Source organism: Heloderma suspectum, chromosome 3 (assembly GCF_057233095.1).
Source record: "Heloderma suspectum isolate Gila_16-S chromosome 3, 16-S_ref, whole genome shotgun sequence".
Classification (NCBI taxonomy): Eukaryota; Metazoa; Chordata; class Lepidosauria; order Squamata; family Helodermatidae; genus Heloderma; species Heloderma suspectum.
The window spans coordinates 20,502,204-20,525,163 of NC_139460.1; the positions used below are offsets into that span (position 1 = coordinate 20,502,204).

General features: G+C 43.4%; 1 protein-coding gene across 1 annotated transcript in view; it reads right to left on the reverse strand.

The window, feature by feature from the left end:
• Positions 1-3,240: 3,240 nt before the first annotated feature.
• The window catches only part of SLC36A4 (solute carrier family 36 member 4), a 162,494-nt gene continuing 142,774 nt past the window's right edge, over positions 3,241-22,960 (reverse strand). Inside the window, exon 11 of the mRNA XM_084841611.1 lies at positions 3,241-7,571. Coding sequence (XP_084697737.1) covers positions 7,264-7,571 — 308 coding nt within the window. The 3' untranslated portion in view covers positions 3,241-7,263. The remainder of the gene's footprint in view (positions 7,572-22,960) is intronic.

A 22,960-nucleotide genomic window follows, 5' to 3' on the forward strand; every position in this document is an offset into this window, starting at 1 on the left:
AGGTTTTCCCTTCAGAACCCAGTGCAGGGTTCTCTGACTTTCCCATAATGGGCCTCAAGCAAGCAGGTCAGGGTCTATCCATTGCCACGCTGGTGGGAGTTGATGGGAGTTGTAGTCCAAAATATCTGGAGGGCACGAGGTTGGGGACATCTGGTCTATCCAAATGTGAAGGCAGAGGACTGTAGCTGGCAGCGCTCATTCTTTGCCTTAAGCGTGAAGTTGTTACCACATTTCACCTACACTGAAGAGACACGTCCAAGCCATTTCAAGGGAAGCAAACAGACCTGAATAAAACTAGTGGAATTTCTCAGGGAGGGCTTCACATATCATTAATAGGGTAGCCAGCTAAGCAGCAAAAAACTGGTCTAGCCCGTTTTATTTTGTACTTAATTTTAAATTTATTTCTCAAATTTCTAAACTGCCCTTCAACTATAAGGGATCGGAGGGTGGTGTACACAAAAATTGGGGTCCAGTTGTCAGAAAAGGGTAATTTCTCCTCCCCCCACATCACTGCCCCATCGTTTTTCTTTTATCTGTACAACATAGGTGAGAAAAGATAGTTTTGGCATCAGGCTCTTCCCCGGAGTCACACTCTGACTGCACCGCCTTGACCCAGTCTGAGCTCTGCTCCTAGATCTGGAAATGTCCTCCATCTGCCAATATTCTGTCCAGCTGACACAGTTTTGCATTTCAAGAGGTGGCAACCCTATGGGCTAGGGGCAATCCAATCAAAGGAAACAGAAGGAGGAAGAGATACAGAGTGTGCAACAGCTTTAAATGAGTGATGCTGCTGAATTTCATAATTAGTCAGTTCCTTGATCGAAACCTGTGTTTCTCTCCTTTGCTCTCCTTTGTAGCAAGCTTGGATCACTGTTTTATTAATTTGTTATTAGTTTCAGAATAGACTATCAGCTTCTGAGCATGCACATCCTGCATAGAAACTACAGCATTTTTGTGCATGTGTCAAGTAGGTTTAACCCTTTTTATAGGGAGAAAATGTGATGGTGTCATTTTCACCCTTTAGGGCACTTGAACTTTTTCTATAAACCAATCGTGTTCGAAGAAACAGCCATGTAGGTTGTATACACGTCCATACACTGATCTCTCTCTCTCTTCCATATACTGATCAGTGACAGTGAGTAAATACTATGTACAAAGTTTTCCACATGGAAATAGCCAATCAGGAAGGAATACATTACATGGTGACACATAACAAAAGGATGAATTACGTGATTCCAGACTTGAGCTCCCAAGATGTAGTTTGATATTATGCATACACAGAAACTTGTATACACAGAACGAGATCTCGAATTAAAGGAGAACTCTTGCCCGAGAGTATATGGGAAAGGAAATAATTCCAAGGAAATAATGAATTAATTTGGGTAGGTTCACCTATCACTAGTTCAAATGAATACAGCAAAAAGAGGATGGAGAATGAAAAATAGATTATTATTCTAGGATTTTCCCTTTTTTAAAAACCATTTTGGTTTAAGAGAAGAGTGAAGGTGCTCACAAATTCACTCATGCACCAAAAAGCATGAGCATTGCAAGTTGAGGAATGCAGTTTTACTGAGCTTTAGCATTACTCACAGTGGCAGACATAGACAAACAAGTCATCATGAGCTGCCACATTGCAATATAATATAAAATAATATAATGGTGCAATCCTATGCATGTTGGGATTGTAGGCCTTTTTTCTGTCTAGACATGCATAGGATTGCATCTTGTTTTTTTTAACATAGATTTGAAAACATTGGGCCCTATTTAGACAGTGTCCCTCCAGTTTAAGATCACAGGGGAACTTGCAAGCCCAGAGCAGTGTCTCCTCTTCAAAACTGGAGGTGGGTGGGCTGGGGCTGTGGGGACATGGCACAGGGATGCAGCCAGCAGGCTGTCCTCTTCACACAGTTAACAATAATATGGGGAATAAACACCCGAATAGAACTTGTGGCCACATGGGTCACTATTTTCTTCCTGACTCAACTGCCAAGAGCCGTCCTGGAAATTCTTCCTTCTGTGCACTCTCGGGCTGCCTTTGCATTCAGTGCCGTTTCATACATATTATGTAGTAGCGAAGCTGGGTTTGCCCACAACTCTGCTTTCTTAAGTCAGCAATGTGGCAGCCACAGCAATGCCGCCCCTCCCACACAACTGAATTAAATTTTAAATTCCAGGATCGCTTGCTGAGTAACCAAGTCTGTGAACTCTCTCCAGGTCAGTATTAAGCCAGTTTCAGAGAGTTAATGCCAGTGCATAGAAGTGACACAGTATTAGAAACATGTCTGTTGTGTTCACACTTTACATCAGCAGTGGGGAACCTGTGGCCCTTCAGATGCTACTGGACTTGTCATCCAAAACATCTGGAGGGCACCATTTTGGAGAAGACTGATCTAAAACAAGAGTGTCGTCATCTCCTTTTTACCCCTCTGCAAAATGTTGGATTGTATACAGGATGGCCCTTGCAGAAAGCAAATAAAAGAACAAAGGAAACCATTTAGAGACTAAGGGGCTGAAAGGGTATATGGCCCAAACAGAAGCAACCGTTTAGCTTGTTTCATCTGCTCAGATTTCTGCTGTGCTCACTCAGCATTACTTCCCCAGAGCAGCAAATAAACACGCAGAGTATAAGAAGTAAGGCAGCCAGCCAGCCTTCACAACACTGTGTGTGGATTTCTTCACTCATGTGTAGACAGTTGCCAGAGCACGCCAACTTTCAGCTTTTGTTATTTGTAATGTTAATTCAGTCAGCGGCAGAAGCCTCGGCTCCTGTCTTCAGAATAATGATACTGCCTTGATATGAAATGAAGAATGCTCCTGTGTAACTGTAGCACCTTTATTTCTGCAGGATCCCTGTCTGAGCCCCTTTCCCTCTTCCCCCATGGTGTACTGCAAGTGTTGTAGGTTGTATTGATTTACACTACAAGAAACTTCTCGGGTGCCATCTTGACAGGGTATGTCAGCCAACTAAACGTAACTATTTTGCTTTGCAAAAGTAACTCTGCAAGACTAAAACCCTACCATCAATCCAGTTCTGTATTTGCAGAGTAGCTGCTGCTCAGACTAACACATTCAAAAAGATTTACTAGCTGCATAGGTGGTTACGGACAGGACAGAAGGGAAACTGGCTTCCAATAGCTGTTTTTGCCCCCCAAATTAGTTGCTGTTAATTGCCAGTTGTCCCACACTTCTGAAAAGCTACCCAAAATGACATGTTGAAAAGTAGAAAAACGCAGACAGATTGTGTCACAAGTTTTATTGAGATGAAGGCCACATAGGGCTACTGCACACATGGAACAAACCCACAGCCTTCTTCCCCAGCTTCCGTGTCTTACGAAAGTTAATGAGGAAATGGTCCAGTCTTTTTTTTTTAATGCAGTCAATGAATAAGCTACATTAAAACTGCCCACAATATAATCCACAAATATAAATCCACATACTTCATATCAACATAACTCCATTCTACTCTATTATGCTTCACAAACACAAAAACATCCACTGGAATAGTTTCTACTTAACTTACTTAACGGATTATCATTTCTGTTGCCTCTTTAAATACATACAATTGTTCTCAGTTCTGCAGTCATTCATTAGTTCCAGCTGTCTTCATGTAATCTCATGTACCTAAGTCTTAAAAACCAACTGCATCACCCCTTTACTTTAAAAGTTATGTTAAAATCTTTGGCAAGTATTCCCTGGAACTTTATTCTGTACATACTGACTGATCCGATTTTATTTTACACGGTACCATTAAATACCTTCTCTTGGAGAATTTTCTTCTTCACATTTTTAGACCAATGGAAACCAAGTATGTAATGCTAGAGCACTGTTCAGACTACTAAAGTAAGTGCCATTGACATAACGGCATTGCACCTGTGTAAGTCTGCTCAAAATCAGCCACCTAGAAGTAATAAGGCCCTACATAGTAGGAAAACACTGAAAAATACATTGTGCAAATTATGCACACACTGCACACTGAAACATGATACTGTTTCAAGTAAAGCTCCATCTCTTAGCATTTTCAAACGTGCTCAATAGAAATTAAAGGGGAATATTTCACACTCGGGTGGAGCACAGGAAAGAAAGCTGAATAGCTGGCTGAGTATTGGGATGCTCAGAGGAGAGCATTCAAGCATGGTGGCAGGGTTGAAAGTCTCCACATTCACCTGCCAAGATTTTCAAAGTGGAACCCTTCCAAAGGATAGGAATCCAAGTGTTCCCAGTGATATGAATTCTGGATGTGATAGCCTGCACCCACTCTAGGGAGGTGATGCTGGGTGCTCAGCGATTCAGAAAGTCTCTTTTTTTTCTTAGAAAAGGCACTTATGGAGTTAACAAGTATGACTTTGGACAGCATGGTCTCAGCTTTGCCCTCAGTTTGTGTGGTCCAAAGACTACCTCCAGCCAAGCATTGCTCCTCCGATCCTTCAGCATATTGGCACAGACTCTGCACGGAGGCCTCCAGTGTGATTCATGGGACAGAGAACAGGTGATCTGAGCAGACTTGGCAGTTTTGTATCCTCTGTACACACACGGAGGGAACTGCCAGAACCGCAAGAGGAGGAGAAGCTAAAGTCAGGATTGCTTTACCAGACATTTAAAAAAATACCTATTTACCAAATGTTCAAGCTCAAGGACGAACTAGATTTAATAGCAGCAGAACTGTATGTTTGAATGTTAACATACTGCAAATCAGGTGGAAAACAGAATTGTGTGGGGGGGTTAGACATACATGTAGGCAAGGTGGCTATTTACCTGCTTGCAGCAACCCTTCACTTCCAGGTTGGGGGGGGGGAGTGACGCTGAGAGGGGGACTACTGTTCATGAACTGGAGCTTCCTCCACCCACCCCCACTTTTTATATGACTGCAGAAGATCCATTTAAAAACACACAGCTCTGCCACCATCACATCTAGCGCGGCTCTCAACTAAAAAACAACACAAATTATTACAGCAATGTGCATTTTCACAAACATGCTGCGGTAGTTTTTTTTGCATATAAGAGTTTTAGCATCGTGTATAATGAAGAGTTGTTTCAAGTTACCCTTTACAACCCACGCAGAAGAAGAGTAGATGGGGAGGGAGGGGGAGAAGAGCTGGAAGTTTTACTTTATGTTTTCATCATGTAATGGAACATATACGGAACGGATAAAATGAGTGCCAGTGTCATAGATGCATTGGCGCATTCCATTAAAAGTGCAGAGTAGGCATGACTTCAGTTTTATATGCAATTAAGAAAATATGGGGCCACCATACACACACTCACTAAGTCAGGGATCCGGGCTCAGAAGTGAAGTGGCACAGACATAGGAGCCCTCCTCCGCCACATGTCATGTGAGCACTGTGTTCATATACAACTGCACACACATAGATCTGATTCACACACTTCCTTCTTCCCTTCTAAAAAGAGGGAAGAAGCACATGAATCAGGCCTATATAGGCAGGAGAAGGAGGCATAGATCCTAGGAAGGGGAAGCAGTCCCCCAGGTGTGTTAGGGCATGAACTTGCCCTTAGTGTCATATCAGATATGGAACTCCATCATGGCTGCTGAAGAACATGCGAAGTGAGGTAAAATGGTCCGTAATGCAGATCCCGACAACAGCATTTCAACGGACAAAGGGAAAAATCTCCTAAATTCCTGAAATCTGTCATGTGAAGAGTAGAAAAACCTTGTACACAATAACCTGTGTTTGTCTGCTGTTCTACTTGCTTTTGGTCATTTCCCATGGGATGTTCTCCTATGCAAAACTCCACTGAAATGAATGGGAACAGCACAATGGCAGCTCCTAATTATTTCAGTGGAGATTCTGCATTGGCGAGCTTCCCAGGGATTATGACCAAAAGCAAGCAGACAAATATAGATTTCAGTTCACAAGGTGTGTGTGGTGGGGGGGTTTTGCACTCTTCACAAATTATAGGGTGAGGGATTTTAAGAACCTATTTACATTTTAGGTCCAACTGATTTCAACAGTATTCAAAACGGTAGATTGGATCAAAACTTAGTTGTGCTTGCAGTAGAACCTTTGGAATCAAAAGGACTTAAGTTAATCATGATTAAATGACTCAATGGTCTTAAAGGCCCCTTACATCCCTAGTATTCTGTGATACTATTCTATGAAATTAGATCTCATTGATTTCACTGGGCCTACTTTGACCAAATCTGGATCCAGTCCATTAACACTTCCAATTACACCCAAGGCATCCACACGCTAACAACACTTGTTTCCTTTAAAAAGTGGATGAAAACATAAAAACAGCCGTAACACGTTATTTCCATTTAAAGTAAAATTCTGCAGAAATATCTACTTTGTAATAAACAGTGCTAAAGTATAAATATAGAAGTGCTCTGTAGAGTTAGGAATAAATAGAAAAATACACCATTTTGCAGATGTAAAGTTGCAATTCATTATGATGGGGGAAATAGCTTAATAGTCTTATGTGGCCATTCATAATACTGGCTCTCTTCTGCTAAAAAGAACTAAGTAGACATTACATGTGCAAGATCTCGTCACAACAGTAGCTATTTGTGTTATTTTGTGTCCTGTATAAAGACTGCAGGGATGAAGGCATACAACTCCCAAGACATACAACTTTTCAGACAGTAGGAAAAATTGCTGACACGTCCAGTCGTCCCGTATCTTTCTCTCCCGCTCATTACCTCCTGCAATGGATGCTGTAAATTTAGTTACACTTCGTGTTTGGAACGGTAATCTTCATAGGCAAAGAAATTGTAGCAAGGGAGGTAGCTGAAGACCTGGCCACTTGGGGAGCACAACCCATTAGAAGCTGCTCATGGCTAAGTCCCATAACAATGAAAGGGGATTTGCACAAAAATGAAATCAGTATATTTTCATTTGTCTTAATTTCTGTGGGGCCTATAACAGAGCAGATCTCAACAGACAGACAGTGGTCAAACAACAGAAAAGTCGGTGGAGATGACCACCACGGTTTGCGTCAGCCAAGCAGGATCTCAGGTAGGTTTTTCTGCTTTTTGGTCCCATTTGCAAATGAATACACCGGTGGCCATAATGCTTGGAAAGAGCGTTCTTCGCTGGATGGAGTGCTGAGGGGGTCAAATGGAAAGGACAGAAGAGAGAGATCTTGGTCTGAGCAGTTTTGCATGTTGGACAGGAGTACGTTTTAGGTTTTCAGAAATTAATTCTACTGACTTCCATCTCAAAACCTTCACATTTGGAAACTGCCATCATCTTTGGTTCACAAATACATCCATAGTGAGAACCTTCGGAAAGTCGTGATCTTCCAATATTAATTTGCACCTCTGGTCAAATGTACTGAAGTATTGAAGCAGTCACTCGTGTCCGTACCATTAACAGAAACCAAGGCAGCTGGACAAATAATCTCTTCAATGCTCACATATGTGCCGGTTACAAAACCAATCACTCCGAGGGAGGCTATGGAAATATCTTTCAGTATTATCCATGGACTTTGTTTCTCCTTATAAAAAGTGAAGATTTCGACCAACGGCGGCAAGATCAAAGCCAAGGTGCTGCTGCTGATGGCTCCGACGAGTGCGATCACTATATCCAGACGAGGGATAGAAACTGCTAGAGCACCTGAAGAGAGAGAGGCGGTAGAGAACGCATGTTATTCCTTTCTTTTTTTCTTTGTTTTTTTTAATGGTATCTCCCTGAAGGGAAGTAAACAAAACTGAATGAGTCACAGCTCCCAATACTGGAGGTATCTGAGAAATCACAGCTTACTCACTGCAACTACGTGGCTAGCACGTGACTTCCTTCAACAGCAAAATTCATGTCAAATTTCAACAGGTGAAATGGGACCATGCCAGGATTTGTAGAGCAAAAGAACATGTAAAACATTAGGGGGGAAATGCATGCAGGTTGAATCCATGCCCAACTTCCTGGGATTCCTTCACTCTGTAGGCACCTTCTAGACACTAGCCTAACTGGGAAAAAGAATCGAGGGCCCCACCCTTTGTTACAGCTAAAGCTCTTAGGTCACAATCCTATGCATGCTTAGACAGAAAAAGTCCTACAACTCCCAGCATTCCCCTGGGAGTGAATGCTGGGGGTTGTAGGACGTTTTCTGTCTAAATATGCATAGGATTGCACCCTTAGTGACCTAATTACTTCTTATTTATTTATTTATTTATTTAATTTCTATACTGCCCAATAGCCAAAGCTCTCTGTCATTGCATTCTTAATCTCTGTCATTGCATTCAATGGGACGAAGTGAACTGGCTACAACCTGGGACCCTACTGAGGGGCTGAAGAGAATCTGCTTCTCCCTCTTCACACCAAGTCCAGCAGGGGCAGGCTCAGGACAACACTGGTACAGGGGCAAGAATGCACCCCTTAGTTTCTCCTGTATAAATGAATAGCTTCTCTTTTGAGAGAATGTAGGTCGGGGGAGGCCACCACCACCACAACCACCAAACATCTTAACAAGCAGCTATGCTTATCTTTGTGGCTTAACAAAAGAAGACAATATATATATTTTTTTATCTTGCCTCTCTGTGCTACAAACTGGGACCATCAAAGCAGTCAGCGAAATCAGAACGTAAGAACATAAGAAGAGCCATACTGGACCAGACCAAGGGTCCATCCAGTCTAGCACTCTGCCCACACAGTGGCCAACCAGCTGTTGACCAGGAACCCACAAGCAGGACAGGAGCACAACAGCGCCCTCCCACCCATTCTTCCCAGCAACTGGCATACACAAGTTCACTGCCACTGGTACTGGAGGTAGTAGCATATGGCCATCAAGAGTAGTAGCCAGTGAAGATGGCTTAAAAACAAGAATAAAATATCATCTAAAGTAATAATTAATACACAAGTGGGACTCCGCAACAAAATGTTGCAGTATTGAGCGCTCCTGGTTCAGGGTTCTATCTGACCAGCCATATCCTCTTCCAGGGTATTACTTCATTGTATTTCCCCCTTCCCGGTTTCCATTTCTTTTTAATTGACAGTCAGTATGTGCATGCTATAACCGTACTGGGCTATTTTATTTGGGAGGGGAGGTTGTCCCCTTAGACTGTGGTTAAATGTAGTAAATTTGACTAGGCACATATTACACAGCTTAGGAGCTTTCCACATAGCCCACACCTTATATAAATCAGGCCCAAGGAATTTTGAGGGGAGTGAAGAGGGTTTCGCGATAACAAGCAAAATTCCTCAATGGGTTTCTGAGAATCCCAATATGGTCATAATACTTTTGCCTAATGCAAAACACAGAGCATATCTCGAGGTTCCTCCTTAGGTAACATACCTGAGGAATGTTGGAGAGCCAGAGTAGTTAGACAAAACAATAGCAAATTGCTCAGGGAACTTTTTAATCAGCCCTAACTATGAAGGGCATCTTGTTCTCTGTTCCCAGCACCCTGTGACTTGGATTTTGTAGATTCATCTGTCATGGAGGTGGGAGGATAAAATCACTGACATATTTATTTATTCCTGCCTTGTGGCAGACAGATGAACTAAATGGCCTTTGTGTATTCGTGGTGATAATGGGGAACCCTGTCATCTTTATTCTAAGACAGCATTCCCCAACTGGGTGACCTCCAAGTATTTTGCACTACAACTCCCAACATTCCTGAGCACTGGCCATGCTGGCTGGGGCTGCTGGAGCTAGGGATGTGCAAATCAGCAAAACTCAAGTTCACTGAATTCCATTTTGAAGATCGTTCTGACTTGAGTCCATATCAGATTGCGAGCTTTGCTTTTTTCTTTTCACATGAAAATCGTCTGTATTTTAGTGTGCATTTTTCCAAATGTACGCATCAATTTTGCGCATTTTTGAAATGTACGCATTCTTCTCCCATTGATTGAAGTGTATTTGTGCGCACTTTTCAAAAAGTACACATTATTCAAATATATGCATGCTGTCAAATGTTTTTTTTTTATCCACAAATCACACTGCAAATTTGGAAATGTACGGATGTCAACCTCAGATTGCGTCCGAGAACGTGTTCAGTCCAGAAGGTGCAAACTGGGTAAAACCCTCATCGAGAAGAAACTGAAATGAATTTCTCACACATCCCGAGCTGGAGCTGAAGTCCAAAACGTCGAAAATACCCCACTGGGGAAGACTGTTCTAAGAAACACCACCCCTACTCCAGACGTATTAAGCCCCAGATAGTCAAATTATGTAAGTCTGCAAATAAAACCACATAGGAAAGTGGTAAACATGCCAATATATTATGCATTTATTTAAACATCCCACTTTATCCCAGATGTTCAGTGGCAGGTTACATTGTTTTTAAAAGGGAGAAAGAAGCCAAAGGCAAACAAATATAACCTCCCACCCAACAATAGCAGATCCCATGCACAACATGCATCCCAACCCCACAAAATCTAAATCCTAGCTACCTCATCCCTAACACCTGTGGGCAATCATTCTGATTAGCTGTCTTTGATAAACATTTCTTCCCTTTCCCAGCCTCCCCTGCAAAAAGAGAAACAAAAGAGATCTGTGCTCCAGTGTTTTTGTACCCTTGTAATTCAGATGTCTATAGCAGGAAGATCCAGTAGATGAAGAGCAATTATGAAGTCATCTCATATTCCTTTAATTGAACATGAAATTCAAGTTGTTTTATAAAATGAGAGAAATCATTACAACACATATTTTACTACTTAGGGCCATGTGCAGGGATCCTTCCTGCATTTTATCTCACCGCCACCAGATTAGGCTGAGAGAGAGGTGACCTTGGATCAGCCATGATTGAGCTTCATGGCCGGGTAGGGATTTGAACCCAGGTCTTCCCAGTTCCAGTCAAACACTATCTGATACACTGCATTGCTTCTTACATATGCTGCTGTACACTTTCTAAGTAGAACAGTTTTGCTACAGCAAAATAAGTGCAGCTGGTTGGTAAACTGCAGTATTAGGTACTAACTATATATAACCACCTCCACCCCCTTCCATGATAAATATTGCAAATCAATACATAGGGGAATACATAGCTTCTGATACGCCCAAGTACAAAAGGCATATAGAGAGGGGACCTGTTGAATGGAGGACAAGCACTAGAAATGCATTTTAAAAATAATAATATAACCATTATATCCTGCCTTTTGGCCTTAACAAAGGTCCCTGGGGCAGGTTACACTTAAAACTGAAACATATACAACTAATCTATGCACCTGCATGACAGCAAGCAAGAGGCTGAAGGTCAGTCAAGCAAAGGTAATGAAACCAAGGCCTACAACAATAAGAACAGAAGAAAAGTAGTAGTGGGAGACTCCTTGCTGCATGGGATCGAAACCCAAGAATGTCACGAAGACCCATGGACTCGCCAGGTATGCTGTCTCCCAGGAGGACAGATTAGAGACGTGACTGAAGGGTTGCCTACACTCATAAAGCCCACTGACACATATCCCTTTCTTCTCATCCATGTGGGAAAAAATGATACCGCCAAGCGGAGCTACAAAGAAATCACATCAGACTTTGAAGCTTTGGGGGGGGAACTTTAGGGCCCAGATAGTTTTCTCATCCATCCTTCCAGTAGTTAGAAGAGGGACAGGAAGGGAAAGAAAAATACTCCGAGTGAATGACTAGCTACAAAGGTGGTGCCGATGTGAAAGATTTGGATTCTGGGACCATGGGCTATACTTCCTGGAAGATGAGCTGTTGGCAAGGGATGGGTTGCACCTCACGAAGGATGGGAAGAATGTGTTTGGTCACAGCATGAAGAACTTCATCAGGAGAGCTTTAAACTGAATCCTACAGGGAAGGGAGACATACAGTAAAGTTGGGGGTAACAATGGATGAAGGCTCGTGCACTACAACGGAGAGAACAGCTCTAATAGCACCCAATAATAGGCTTCACAAACATGTAGGAAGAAAGCCAGACTATAAAGCACATGGTCCTCAACGTCTATACACTAATGCCCAGAGTATGGGAAACAAACAGAATGAACTTGAACTCTTAATACAGGAGCAAAATTATGACTTGATAGGTGTAACTGAAACTTGGTGGGATGACTCTCATGACTGGAATACAGCAATTGAAGGATATAATTGTTTAAACAGAACAGAAGGAACAGAAAGGGAGGTGGAGTTGCACTATGTGTTAAAAACACATATCTTTGCACAGAAATACAGGAGGATGGGCTTGGTAGCCCCATCAAGAGCATCTGGGTTAAAATAAATGGAGCAAAGAATAAAAGGAACATGGTGGTCGGAGTCTACTACCAGCCACCCAATCAAGGAGAAGATGAGGATAAAACTTTTGAAAAGCAAACTGCCAATGTTTCAAGGAAGCATGATGTAGTAGTAATGGAGGACTTGTGTTGCGGATAACTTCCTCAGACAGAAAGTAGAGGAAGGAACTAGAGGATCAGCTATCCTTGACTTGATCCTAACCAACAGAGATGACTTAGTGGATAAAGTAGCAGTTGGGGGAAAGTGACCATGTTATACTTGAGTTCTTGGTTCTAAAGGAAGCAAAAGTCAAGTGTAGCCAAACACCTACCCTGGATTTTAGGAAAGCTGATTTTAATAAACTCAGAACAATGATCAGTAAGGTCCCATGGCAAGCGACTCTAATGAGAAGAGGAGTCCAAGATGGGTGGGAGCTTTTAAAAAAGAAAATACTAAAGGCACAATTACAAACAATTCCAACAAGAAAAAAATGTGGGAGACAACAGAAAAAGCCAATGTGGCTTCACAAAAAGCTTGGAGATGACCTAAAAACAAAAAAGGACACATACAGGAAGTGGAAGGAAGGACAAGCTACAAAGGAAGAGTACAGACAGGTAGCACAGAATTGCAGGGATGGTGTCAGGAAGGCTAAAGCTGAAAATGAGCTGAGGTTAGCGAGGAATGCTAAAAGCAACAAAAAGGTTTTCTTCAGATATGTGCATAGTAAAAGACAGAGGAAAGAAATGGTGGTTCAGCTATTAAATAAGGATGGCAAAATGATAACAGATGACCAAGAAAAGGCAGAAGTGCTCAATTCCTACTTTGGCTCAGTCTTCTCCCAAAAGAGGGCCTATGACTGCCACCCCCGCCAAAGGCGAAGTACAGGCTGAAGGGGCAGGATTGCAGCTTGAGAGCGATAGGCAGATGGTCAAGGAACACCTAATTACTTTGAATTAGTTCAGATCTCCAGGGACAGATGAACTGCATCCTTGAGTAATAAAGGAAGTGGCAAAAGAACTCTCAGAACCAGTCTGTTATCTTTTTGAGAAATCATGAAGGACAGGTGAAGTGCCAGATGCCTGGAGGAGGGCTAATGTTGTCCCTGTCTTCAAAAAGGGCAAAAAGGAGGAACCTGGGAACTACAGACCAGTCAGTCTGACATCAAGCCCTGGGAAAATTCTGGAGCAGATTATCATGCAATCCATCTGTAAGCATCTTGAAAACAGTGCAGTGATTACTTGAAGCCAACATGGATTTGTCAAGAACAAATCCTGCCAGACGAATCTGATCTCAGTTTTTGATCAGGTCACCTCCCTTGTGGACCGTGGGAATGCTGTGGACATCATATACCTCGACTTCAGCAAAGCTTTTGACAAAGTGCCCCATGATATCCTGATGAGCAAACTAGCTAAAAGTGGGCTAGATGAAACAACTATCAGGTGCACCAACAGTTAGTTGGCTGTAGGATCGGACTCAAAGAGTGCTTATCAATGGGATCTTCTCAAACTGGGGAGAGGTAATGAGCAGGGTAACAGCCCTTCTCTGTTGTGAGGCCCACGATGTGCAATTATCTCCCCAATGAAATCACACAGGCTCCTAGTGTGGAGCATTTCTGATGACAACTGAAGACACATTTGTTTGCCCACATTTGTTTGCCCAGGGATTTCCCTGATGGTTAGCATTGCCAGCTACCCCTGGTTATTTAATGAGATACCTTATTTTTATTACTGTTCTATTGACTGATTTTATGGTATTCTATCATTTTATCTTGTGAAGTGCTTTAGGATTATTGTTTTTAAAAGAAAAGCAGAATAGACATTTTCTGGACACACACACACACACACACACACAGAGAGCTGGGGAAGAGCTCCACGGGACAGATTCTAAGCTCATTCCACCAAACACACTTAGAATCCCCCTTCATACTTTCCTGAGGAACACAGGAAAGTCGGGGATGGATCCAGCATGTGTGCCCCACTCCCTCTCCATGGCACAATTGAATTATACCTGAGTAGGACTATACCCGAGTAGGACTAAACAGTCTTCCCCAACCTGGTGTCCTCCAGATGTGTCGGACTGCAACTCCAATCATTCTATGGGAACACATCTGGAGGACACCAGGTTGGGGAAGTTAGAGAGAGGTTAGAGAGAAACCAGGTTAGAGAGACACTTGATACCCTTACTAAAACTGGGATCTAAAAACCATTAAAATGAGTCACCCACCCCAGGTTGTGGGGGAAGACGTGGAATTATATACGGACTTTCAAACACAAATATATTTTAAAATCCCAAATTATTCAGTTTTGACCTTGTTTCCATTTCAGTTCATGCCTTTCAGCCTTTATGAATTTGTCAGAGCCAGGTACGTCCCATAAAACAGATAAAAGTTTTATCTCCCTACAAAAAGCAGTGAGTCACTCAAAAGCTGGGGGGAGGGGCTCTGCACTGCCCATGCAGCACATTCTTGCCCACCACTCTACAGCCCAGACGTTAATTGATAGACCAATACAGGACGGGCTACTTCAAGGTCATAAGATCACTGTTGTGGTTAAGCGACACATCATTTTTACTGCATGGCACAGAAACACTTAGCATCTGAAGTTGAAATATGCTTGCACTGACTGGCAAAACCTCAGTTAACAAATATGTGGAAAGCTGAAGCAATGGAGATGGGTGTGTATTTATTGCACTGCTGGCTAAGTGAATGTGGTGGGTGGAATCAGTAAACATAATGTTTTTGCTGTAACAGACCTCCTTCAGTTCTCCACAAGCAACTACAATCAAGTAAGATTATTCATTAGTCACGTTCAATTGGCATGTCTGAAATTCATGTTGTTTGTGAAAATGGGGAAATTATTTATGTAGGTTAAAAAAAATTCAGTACCTAAAATGTAATGCTTGAACACTTCATATACATATTTCTCTGGAAAGTATGACAAAACAGCAAAGTAGGAGAAGTTTAAAGATGATACCAAATTAACTGATTGGGTTGTTTTGCCATCTGAGGGGAGGCAGGCCTTGGGTGGCCTTCTTGGTGGTGGTGACCCATTTATGAATGATAGCCCTACCTTGCTATCTTTATGGCAGCAGGAGAAGACCTATTTGTTCTCCCAGACCCAGAACCTTTTAAGCTGTGTGTTTTAAACAGTTTTAATCTGAAGCTTTTAACTCCTGATCTTCATAGTGACTGTTTGTGTCTGACTTGGTATTAATTTTATTGTTATTTTATTTTGCTGTGAACTGCCTTGGGAACTGTTTGCCTAAAATAAGGCATATAAGATGTAAACAAAAAACCCAAATAAAATAATTTTAATCTGTGACTCCTGCCCTCATATGACCACACAGAAAAGGCAGATTCTACTATTGCAGATGAAGTGACTCCCGTTTGACCCTTTCTAGCAACCTAAGCTTCTTCAGTCCCACAATGCGATGTCCGCAGACGCTGCTCAGTGTGTGTGTGTGTGTGTGTGTGTGTGTGCACATGTGTGTGTGTACATGTCGGGGAGGAGGGGACACTGGTTGTCTGAACATACCTCAAGTTTAACAACCTTGCTTCTGGCTTCTAAGCATGGCCCTAAACTATGTGGTACAGAGGTTGCCACACACTACCAGTACCTCAAGCCTGAGCTTTTACAGATCTAAACGTTTTCAAGTGCCAAATGACATGGAAGCCAATTCTTTATTTAAAATACAATAAGTCATCAGATATAGGAAACTTAGCTGCCATGACCACACAAATATCACTCTGGCCATGCTACATTTCTCACAGGGAATGCCACTTACAGCCTCCTGGTAGTAGCTAATAATCTTCTCCATACTGGAACATAAGGAAAGCCAGCATGGTGTAGTGGTCAGGCCTGGGGAAAGCACAGATACACACACACACACACACACACACACACTGCACTTCCATATTTACCTCCAGAGGAAACACGCTCAACTGATGCTAGGACAGTGCTGAACTAGTATTATTAAGGCTATTTTAAAAAGGAAGGACTTAATTAACTAGAAAAGTAATTATATAAACTAGTTCAATATAATTAATCAGAGCAGGGACTTACTGATCCCAGTGAGACTACAGAATGAGGCCCAAGAGGACGCTCCCCTGCCATAACGATGTTAACTGGAACAGACGCAGCCAATTTGCTAGCTAACCATTCAGAGACTAAACTTTTCTGAGGGACTAAATCAGTGTTTGGCAAAGATGAGCCCCCTTGCTTTCTTCTATGATCTTTGCCTGAGCGGAATGAACCAGATCATCAACACCTTTCGGATCTTTTTATGGACAAGGAGCTTGATTCCCAAACCAACCCCTTTTTTTCTTGGAATGGAAGTGGCTGTGGGTGCATCCCCTGTACCCTCACCTCAATCTGGACCTGGGCCAAGCTGGTTTTCCCAAACCAATCCCTTTTCACCCAGTCAAGAAAAGCCCAGAAAATGTGCGTGTGTGAGAGAGAGAGAGGGGCAGGGGAGGCAGGGGGGAGATAGAGCCTTCCTGCCCTCCACCAACTGCATTCACCACCTTAGCATCACCGCTCTCCAGCCTCACAGCTGGCTCTGAGGCAACGTTGCACGCCTCGGCCAGAACTGCCGCCTAAGCAATGCAGTCTCAATCTGACGCCCATCACTGAGTGTGTGCGTGTGTAGGGCAGGGTGGGTCGGCAGGGAATCAGACAAGAAAGCAGCCTCCCAGCTGCTCCAGCACACACCAAACACCTTTGCCAAACAGAGGGGATGTGGCACTCCATTTCCACTCGAAATAGCAGACCCTTAAACTGTGGTAAAAAGCCAACTGGTGCTGTTCACAAGTACAGACTAACCCGACCTGAAATCATCTGGAGGGAAAGAGGCCCTGATCAGCCCTTTCTCTCTCCCCACCCCACCCCCTCTCTCTCGCTCGCTCCCTGATGACTAATTTGGAAGAACCCTGCAGTCTGCCATTGAGACAGGGTGTCATGCCTCCCTCGGACTCCTCCGAGGATGAAGGGGAATGGTAGGCTCCAGACCCAGGGGAAGGGACCAGTGCAGAAGGATCTCAAGCTCCCTCACCTCCTGTGGATGTTTCAGGCTCGGCTGCAGCCCCCCCAGAGGATTTGGAGGGCAAAATGCCACCAACCCCTGCACAGCAAAGACGGCTACATGTAAGAGAACAACGTAGGCGAGCCTCTGTCCGTTTAAGACAGAAAGGCTCTCAGACGCAAGAGGACTGATTGTATGCAGCTGCTTCCGGACACAGCAGTTAAAAGCAGGAGGCAGGCAGGCACAAGGCTGCTGGAGAACAATGTCGGTATCACACGCCGGATCTCAGCCTCGACCCCAGACCTGAACCACCACCTTGCTCGTGTTCCCTTGTGTTTTGGACTTTGGACTGGAAAACAGACTTCTCTTTGCCACATCACTTTGGATTTGACTGCCCTGGTAAAGTTTCCCACATCGGCCTCCTTTTTCCCTCTCACAGCCTTGGACAGGTTTACAACCTTGTTATCAGCCAGTAATTTATCACTACCAGCTGCGGTCAGCTGGCAGGAGCTGACACAGGGTGAGTCAGGAGAAGTGGATCCCGCCTGCTGGATGGACAACATTGTTTTAGACCAAGATGCAGATCTTCTGTCCCAGGGGCCAAACTCAGCCTTCCTGGTATCCCAGTGCAGCCCTCCAAATGGCCATGTCCCCTTCCCCTGGCCCCAGACCTTGCAACAGACCGAAATGCCAACTGTGCCCTTTAATTAGGGATGAAGGAGAAATGCGTTTGGTTCACATTTGAACATGTGAACTTACCTAATTCACACTTCCCAAACCAATAGGTGAAGCAAAACACTTTTGTACTGCAATACTTCTACTTTTCCAAATTTTGCAATACAGTTTGCTAGACCAATCCTTAAAAAAAACAAAAAACAAAACAGAAGTGACACGTTCTTCACTTTTATTTAGATCGTTATCCAGCTCTACCTGGCAAGATAGAGAATAATTCACCATTTGAAAACAAAATCCCAAGTAGGGAAAATACACTATTTATTTAGTTGTTACGTGAATATCCTTTGCTCTAAGGAGCTCAAGGCAGCATACATATCCCCTTCCTTTAAAAAAAAAAAAATCACAACAACCATGTGAGGTAGGTTCGACTGAAAGACAGTGACTGGCCCAAAGTCAGCCCGTGAGCTTGTTGGCTGTGTACTCGAACGTGGCTCTAGTCCAACATTCTAAACCACTATTTATATTTTATCAAATAAGGCAAAATATTCCCCAGAGATATAATCTCTTTTGTCCCAGTACTGCACGTCTCCCCCCAAAACACCCTAATCCTGTCAGCATCACACCAATGCGGACACTACATCCATAGGCTAAACACTTATATGCTACATTGCTGTCCACAGATGGAACCCCCTCCCCCCAATACTTGATGTTCCCCCTCCCCATATACTTGATGCCCCTCCATACTTGATGGGATGCAAAGTGCAGACACTCTTCCATGCCTGTAGCAACCACTCTCACTACACAACATGGTTATGCTATAGGCCATCTCTCCTCCGCCATTTAGTAATTAATGACATTAATTAATGATTATATTAATGGAAACCTACCCCATTATTTTCTCAGCTCCAAGTATCCAAAGAGGTGCCACAGCACTTTCTCTTATGAATTTCCCTGGATTCTCCAATGCGTCTTAATTTGGATACCAACTTCTCTCAAAGGAGGACTGAATAGCATTTTGGATGAGTCAGGGGAGTAGGCTAAGCTGAGACAGAGTCACTTGCCCTAGGCTGCCTACTGAGCTTCATATATGCGCAAGAATTTGGACATCTGTTTTCTACATCCAAAGCCAAAAACCATTTTGATTCTCCAGTACACCACATGGAATAGAAATGAGATGAATTAAAAACACACTCACATTGGAAGAGTAATAGCCATGGGCCATGCTTGTTTTACAAACTATTCAGCACCTCAGCTTAGAAGGAACAAGGTTTTAAAAACGAACTAGGAGGTTGTTAACTTGACGGTGCAATAAAAGAAAGGTTTGCTAATTCCTCCCATGTTCCTGACATCCTCGCTCTGTATTTTATGCCCTCTGTTGCAGATATCCCTTTACTGCAAAGGAGTTCCGCATGCCTTGAAATGCCCAGATGTTGCAAGTAATGAAGGTAGAGGAGAGGTGTTGCCTGTATTTAATTTGCTCCAGACGCAAGGTAGTAACTGAACAAAGCCGGAGCACAAACAGGAAGAAACTCAACTATTTAGGTTTTAATAAGTCAACCAGGTGATAGATTTGATGGTTTAATAAGTGTAACATACCTGCGATATGGAGCAGTAGTACCTTGTAAAAAAAATGTTGCTCAGAAGACCCCAAATGAAGATAATTCACTTTTTAAAAAAATTACCAGCCTTCTACACATTAAAAAGTGTAATGTGCATTACGCTGGTTCTGTTGAGAAAAGTATAACATCACTCTTATTTTTCCTTACAGTCACTTCAATTTAACTCGGGGGTGGGGGGAGCATATTTTTATGTTGAAGGACACATTTCCTTGGGAGGAATCTGTCAGGGCCTGCATGCCAGAGGTGGGTGGGGCCAGAGAAAAATGCAGGCAGGTTCACCCCCTTCTCCCTCTTCTTCCCCACCCAACATGGTGCTGGCAAAGGGACAGATTGCTTTTGCCAAAACTGATTGTTTGCAGAGGGCTGCAAGAAAACTCGGCCAAGGACCACTGGATGCGCACCCCCCACCCCCCGCCCAGGTTTAGCTGAACAGCCTTAACCTCTCTATATTCATGCAGAGAGTGAAAGTGAGAAAGGACTCATCCAGGCTTTGAAACAGCCACTTGCCTGCTTGCAAGAAATAATTGCCTCCAGACCACAGTGAAGATCAAGATTCACACCACAGGCAAGAAGAAATTACCCATGTAAGTGGAAAAAGGAAAAATCTCACAACAGAACCTATATTCTGTTTCAAGATTATAGCATTTTTGTTAGACGCCCTTCAAACAGAGTAAATTAATTCAATGTATTCAACTTTAAATACTATACATTTATTCCATAAGTACTGTACATGTGGGGGCAGAATGACTGTGAAAAAACACTTCTAGCAGGAGTTATAATTATGATCATTTATCCCTTAGGCTTCTTACATTATCATTCCATAACCAATTTTTTTACATCTCTTCCTATTAGGTAATTAAAAGGAGCAAACGACAAGAGGTTTTAAAAAATAAAATCTCTCTTCTACCCAGTTCTCTTGCTAGCAGAGGAATGGATTAGGGTAGCCAAAAAAAGTGATGTTGATAGTTGTGGATAATTTATTTTCTCTAATTGCCACTTTAGGAGTAAAGCATATTTAATAAGAGATTGGGAAGAAGAATAAAAAAATATGAAATATGAAGGATCTTTCTGGAGTGCCTCTGGCAAGACCTCCCCACTTTCCTCATTAGTAGTTTTTAACCTTCACACTGTCCTTGATGTCAGTCTGTGGCTTCTGTTAAAATGGGGTGTGTGCAAATATGCTAGCATGTGGCCTCTTGGGGCATTCAGTGGAGAAAACGTCACATTTTGAGGAATGGCAGGTGGCAGCACTGAGTTTCTTTAACTTTTTTTTTTTAATAGGTATCAGAGCTTGAAGAGACAATAAACCCAAGTAAAAAAATTGTAACGGGTCTTCAGTTCATACCGAGGGGGAAGAAGAGACAGACTCCTCCCTTCCCCCAAGTTAACTTGCTTCAGGCCATGGTTGGAAGGTGCTCAAAGGAGCGCCAGGGATGTGCTGCTCCTTCAAATATTGGAGCACAGTGAGAGGTTCACCTGTCTGCATGGCAGAAAATTCTGGAAGCGGGAGGGGTGGGGCGAGACCACAAAAAAGCTGTCACGCAAAATGTGTTCGCAATGAATGAAAACTAGATACAAGTGCCCAAACAAGGGGCATGTGCTGAGGGAAACCGGTGGCCCCTGGTTACTGCGAGCTCAGTGTTGAGCCAGGGGTGTATGTGGTGGGGCTGGGAAAGAGGCGAGAGATGGTTATGCAGCATGGGTGGGTGGCAGTTTGGCTGTAGTCACTGTTCAGTTGTGCTGGAGTGTACCTCCCACCCTGACAACCAATGACCTGAGCCAGTTGGACTCTTCAGGGCAGGGCGGGAGGAGAAACATCTTTGCTCTGGCCTGTTCCCAGAGTTATTTATTGGGTTCTTGGTCTGGGCTTTGGCATCACTGTCTCCAGCTCCTCTCCCACCCACCCCTTGCTGCAGGGCTCATCACCCTGCTCTGACTAAAAGCAACTTCCAGTGGATGGATCTGAGAAGGAATTTTACCCACAATCCAAATGGCTTCCAGCCTTCTCAGGTGGCTTGGACTACAATTCCCTCATCCCCAGCCAGCATGGCCAATGGCCAGGAATGATGGGAGTTGTTATCCAAAAGATCTGGCAGACACCCATTTGGGAGAAGCTGATAAGTGTTGGGGGTGGGTTGCCTTCCCCATGGAAAAGCTCTTTGTGGGGTTTTCATTTAAGCAATTGTACAGAAATTGTACAGGATCCATAGCCGGAGTAAGTCGGGGTGGGCCCCTACTCCTTACTGGGAGGCCCTTAAAGGGTCTTGGGGTGTTGCTTTAAAGCCCAGCCTAGGGGCTGGCATGCCTGTGTCCCATGAAGTTGGCAGTGATGACTCACGGTATTGGCACATGCCATGGTGGGACTGAGCTTGCCTCCTTCCTGCTGTTTCCCAGCACATGGGCTGGGTGGTTGGACCAGTCAGGTTGTTTGATATCTCGCTCCTTCCTTATGTGATGCTAAGCTGTGTATGCTTCAACCAGTAAACAGTGGCCATTTTTAACCCATTTCCTACCTTAAGAGTTGTTATCATTTTTTTGGTAAATTCATGAGTAGCTTTTTGGCTCAAATAGGGCCCCCCAGGCAACTTACAGTTAAACTTGCAACAATTTAAAAAATGTTTTCTTTAAAAAATTCAAAACTTTAAAACAATTTGAAGACTTTAAAACAGCACCAACAGCAGACATTGAGAACAGGAGAGAATCTTACAGAGTGCAGAGCTAAGAGATTTAGGGTACCATCCTATGCACGTTACAATAGAAAAAAGTCCTACAACTCCCAACATTCCCCAGCCAGCATGGATTGCTGGGGAACGCTGGGAGTTGTAAGACCTTTTTCTGTCTCAACATGCATAGGATTGTACCCTTAAAATACTAAAAAGCCATATGGAACAAAAAGGTTTTTAACAACTCATCTAAAACTGAACATAGACAGGGCCAGCCTAACATCCTTTGGCAAAGAATTCCACAGGCGGGGACACTTCCACAGGGGCGGCCCTATCACGTGTTCCCACGGGAGTTATTCTTGCTCTCCCACAGTGCGCCTGCTCCCTGCTGTAAACTAGTGCTGTGCCAAAAATTCCTCCCACATTTTTTTCAACCATTCTCATTCAATTGAGAAGAGAAATTGCTTTCGAAAAGAAATTCAATATTGAAGAAATTCTCGTGGTGGACTCCAGTCGGGCCATAGGCCCATCTGGAACCACCAGGAGCAAGCCCTCCTATGACCTCAGTGACCGGGCAGGTTGGTAAGAGAGAAGGAGCTCTCTCGAGTTCTTGGGCTTACCGTAGGAGGTGGTTGAGGAGTGAGCACAAGTGTCCTGTCTTTCATTGTACAATCACCTCTTTGGCAGCCTGTAGCCTCTTCAGCGCCCTACACTTCAATTGAAGCCTAGTGGAAGGCATCATGAGCTAATTCCTCCCTGAAGGCTCTTTCAGAACAGGACATGCAGGCAGCCTGGGGGGCTAGCTGTGATGAGGCACGCTCAAAAACACCACAAACATAAATTATAAAACACCCTGAGAATGAG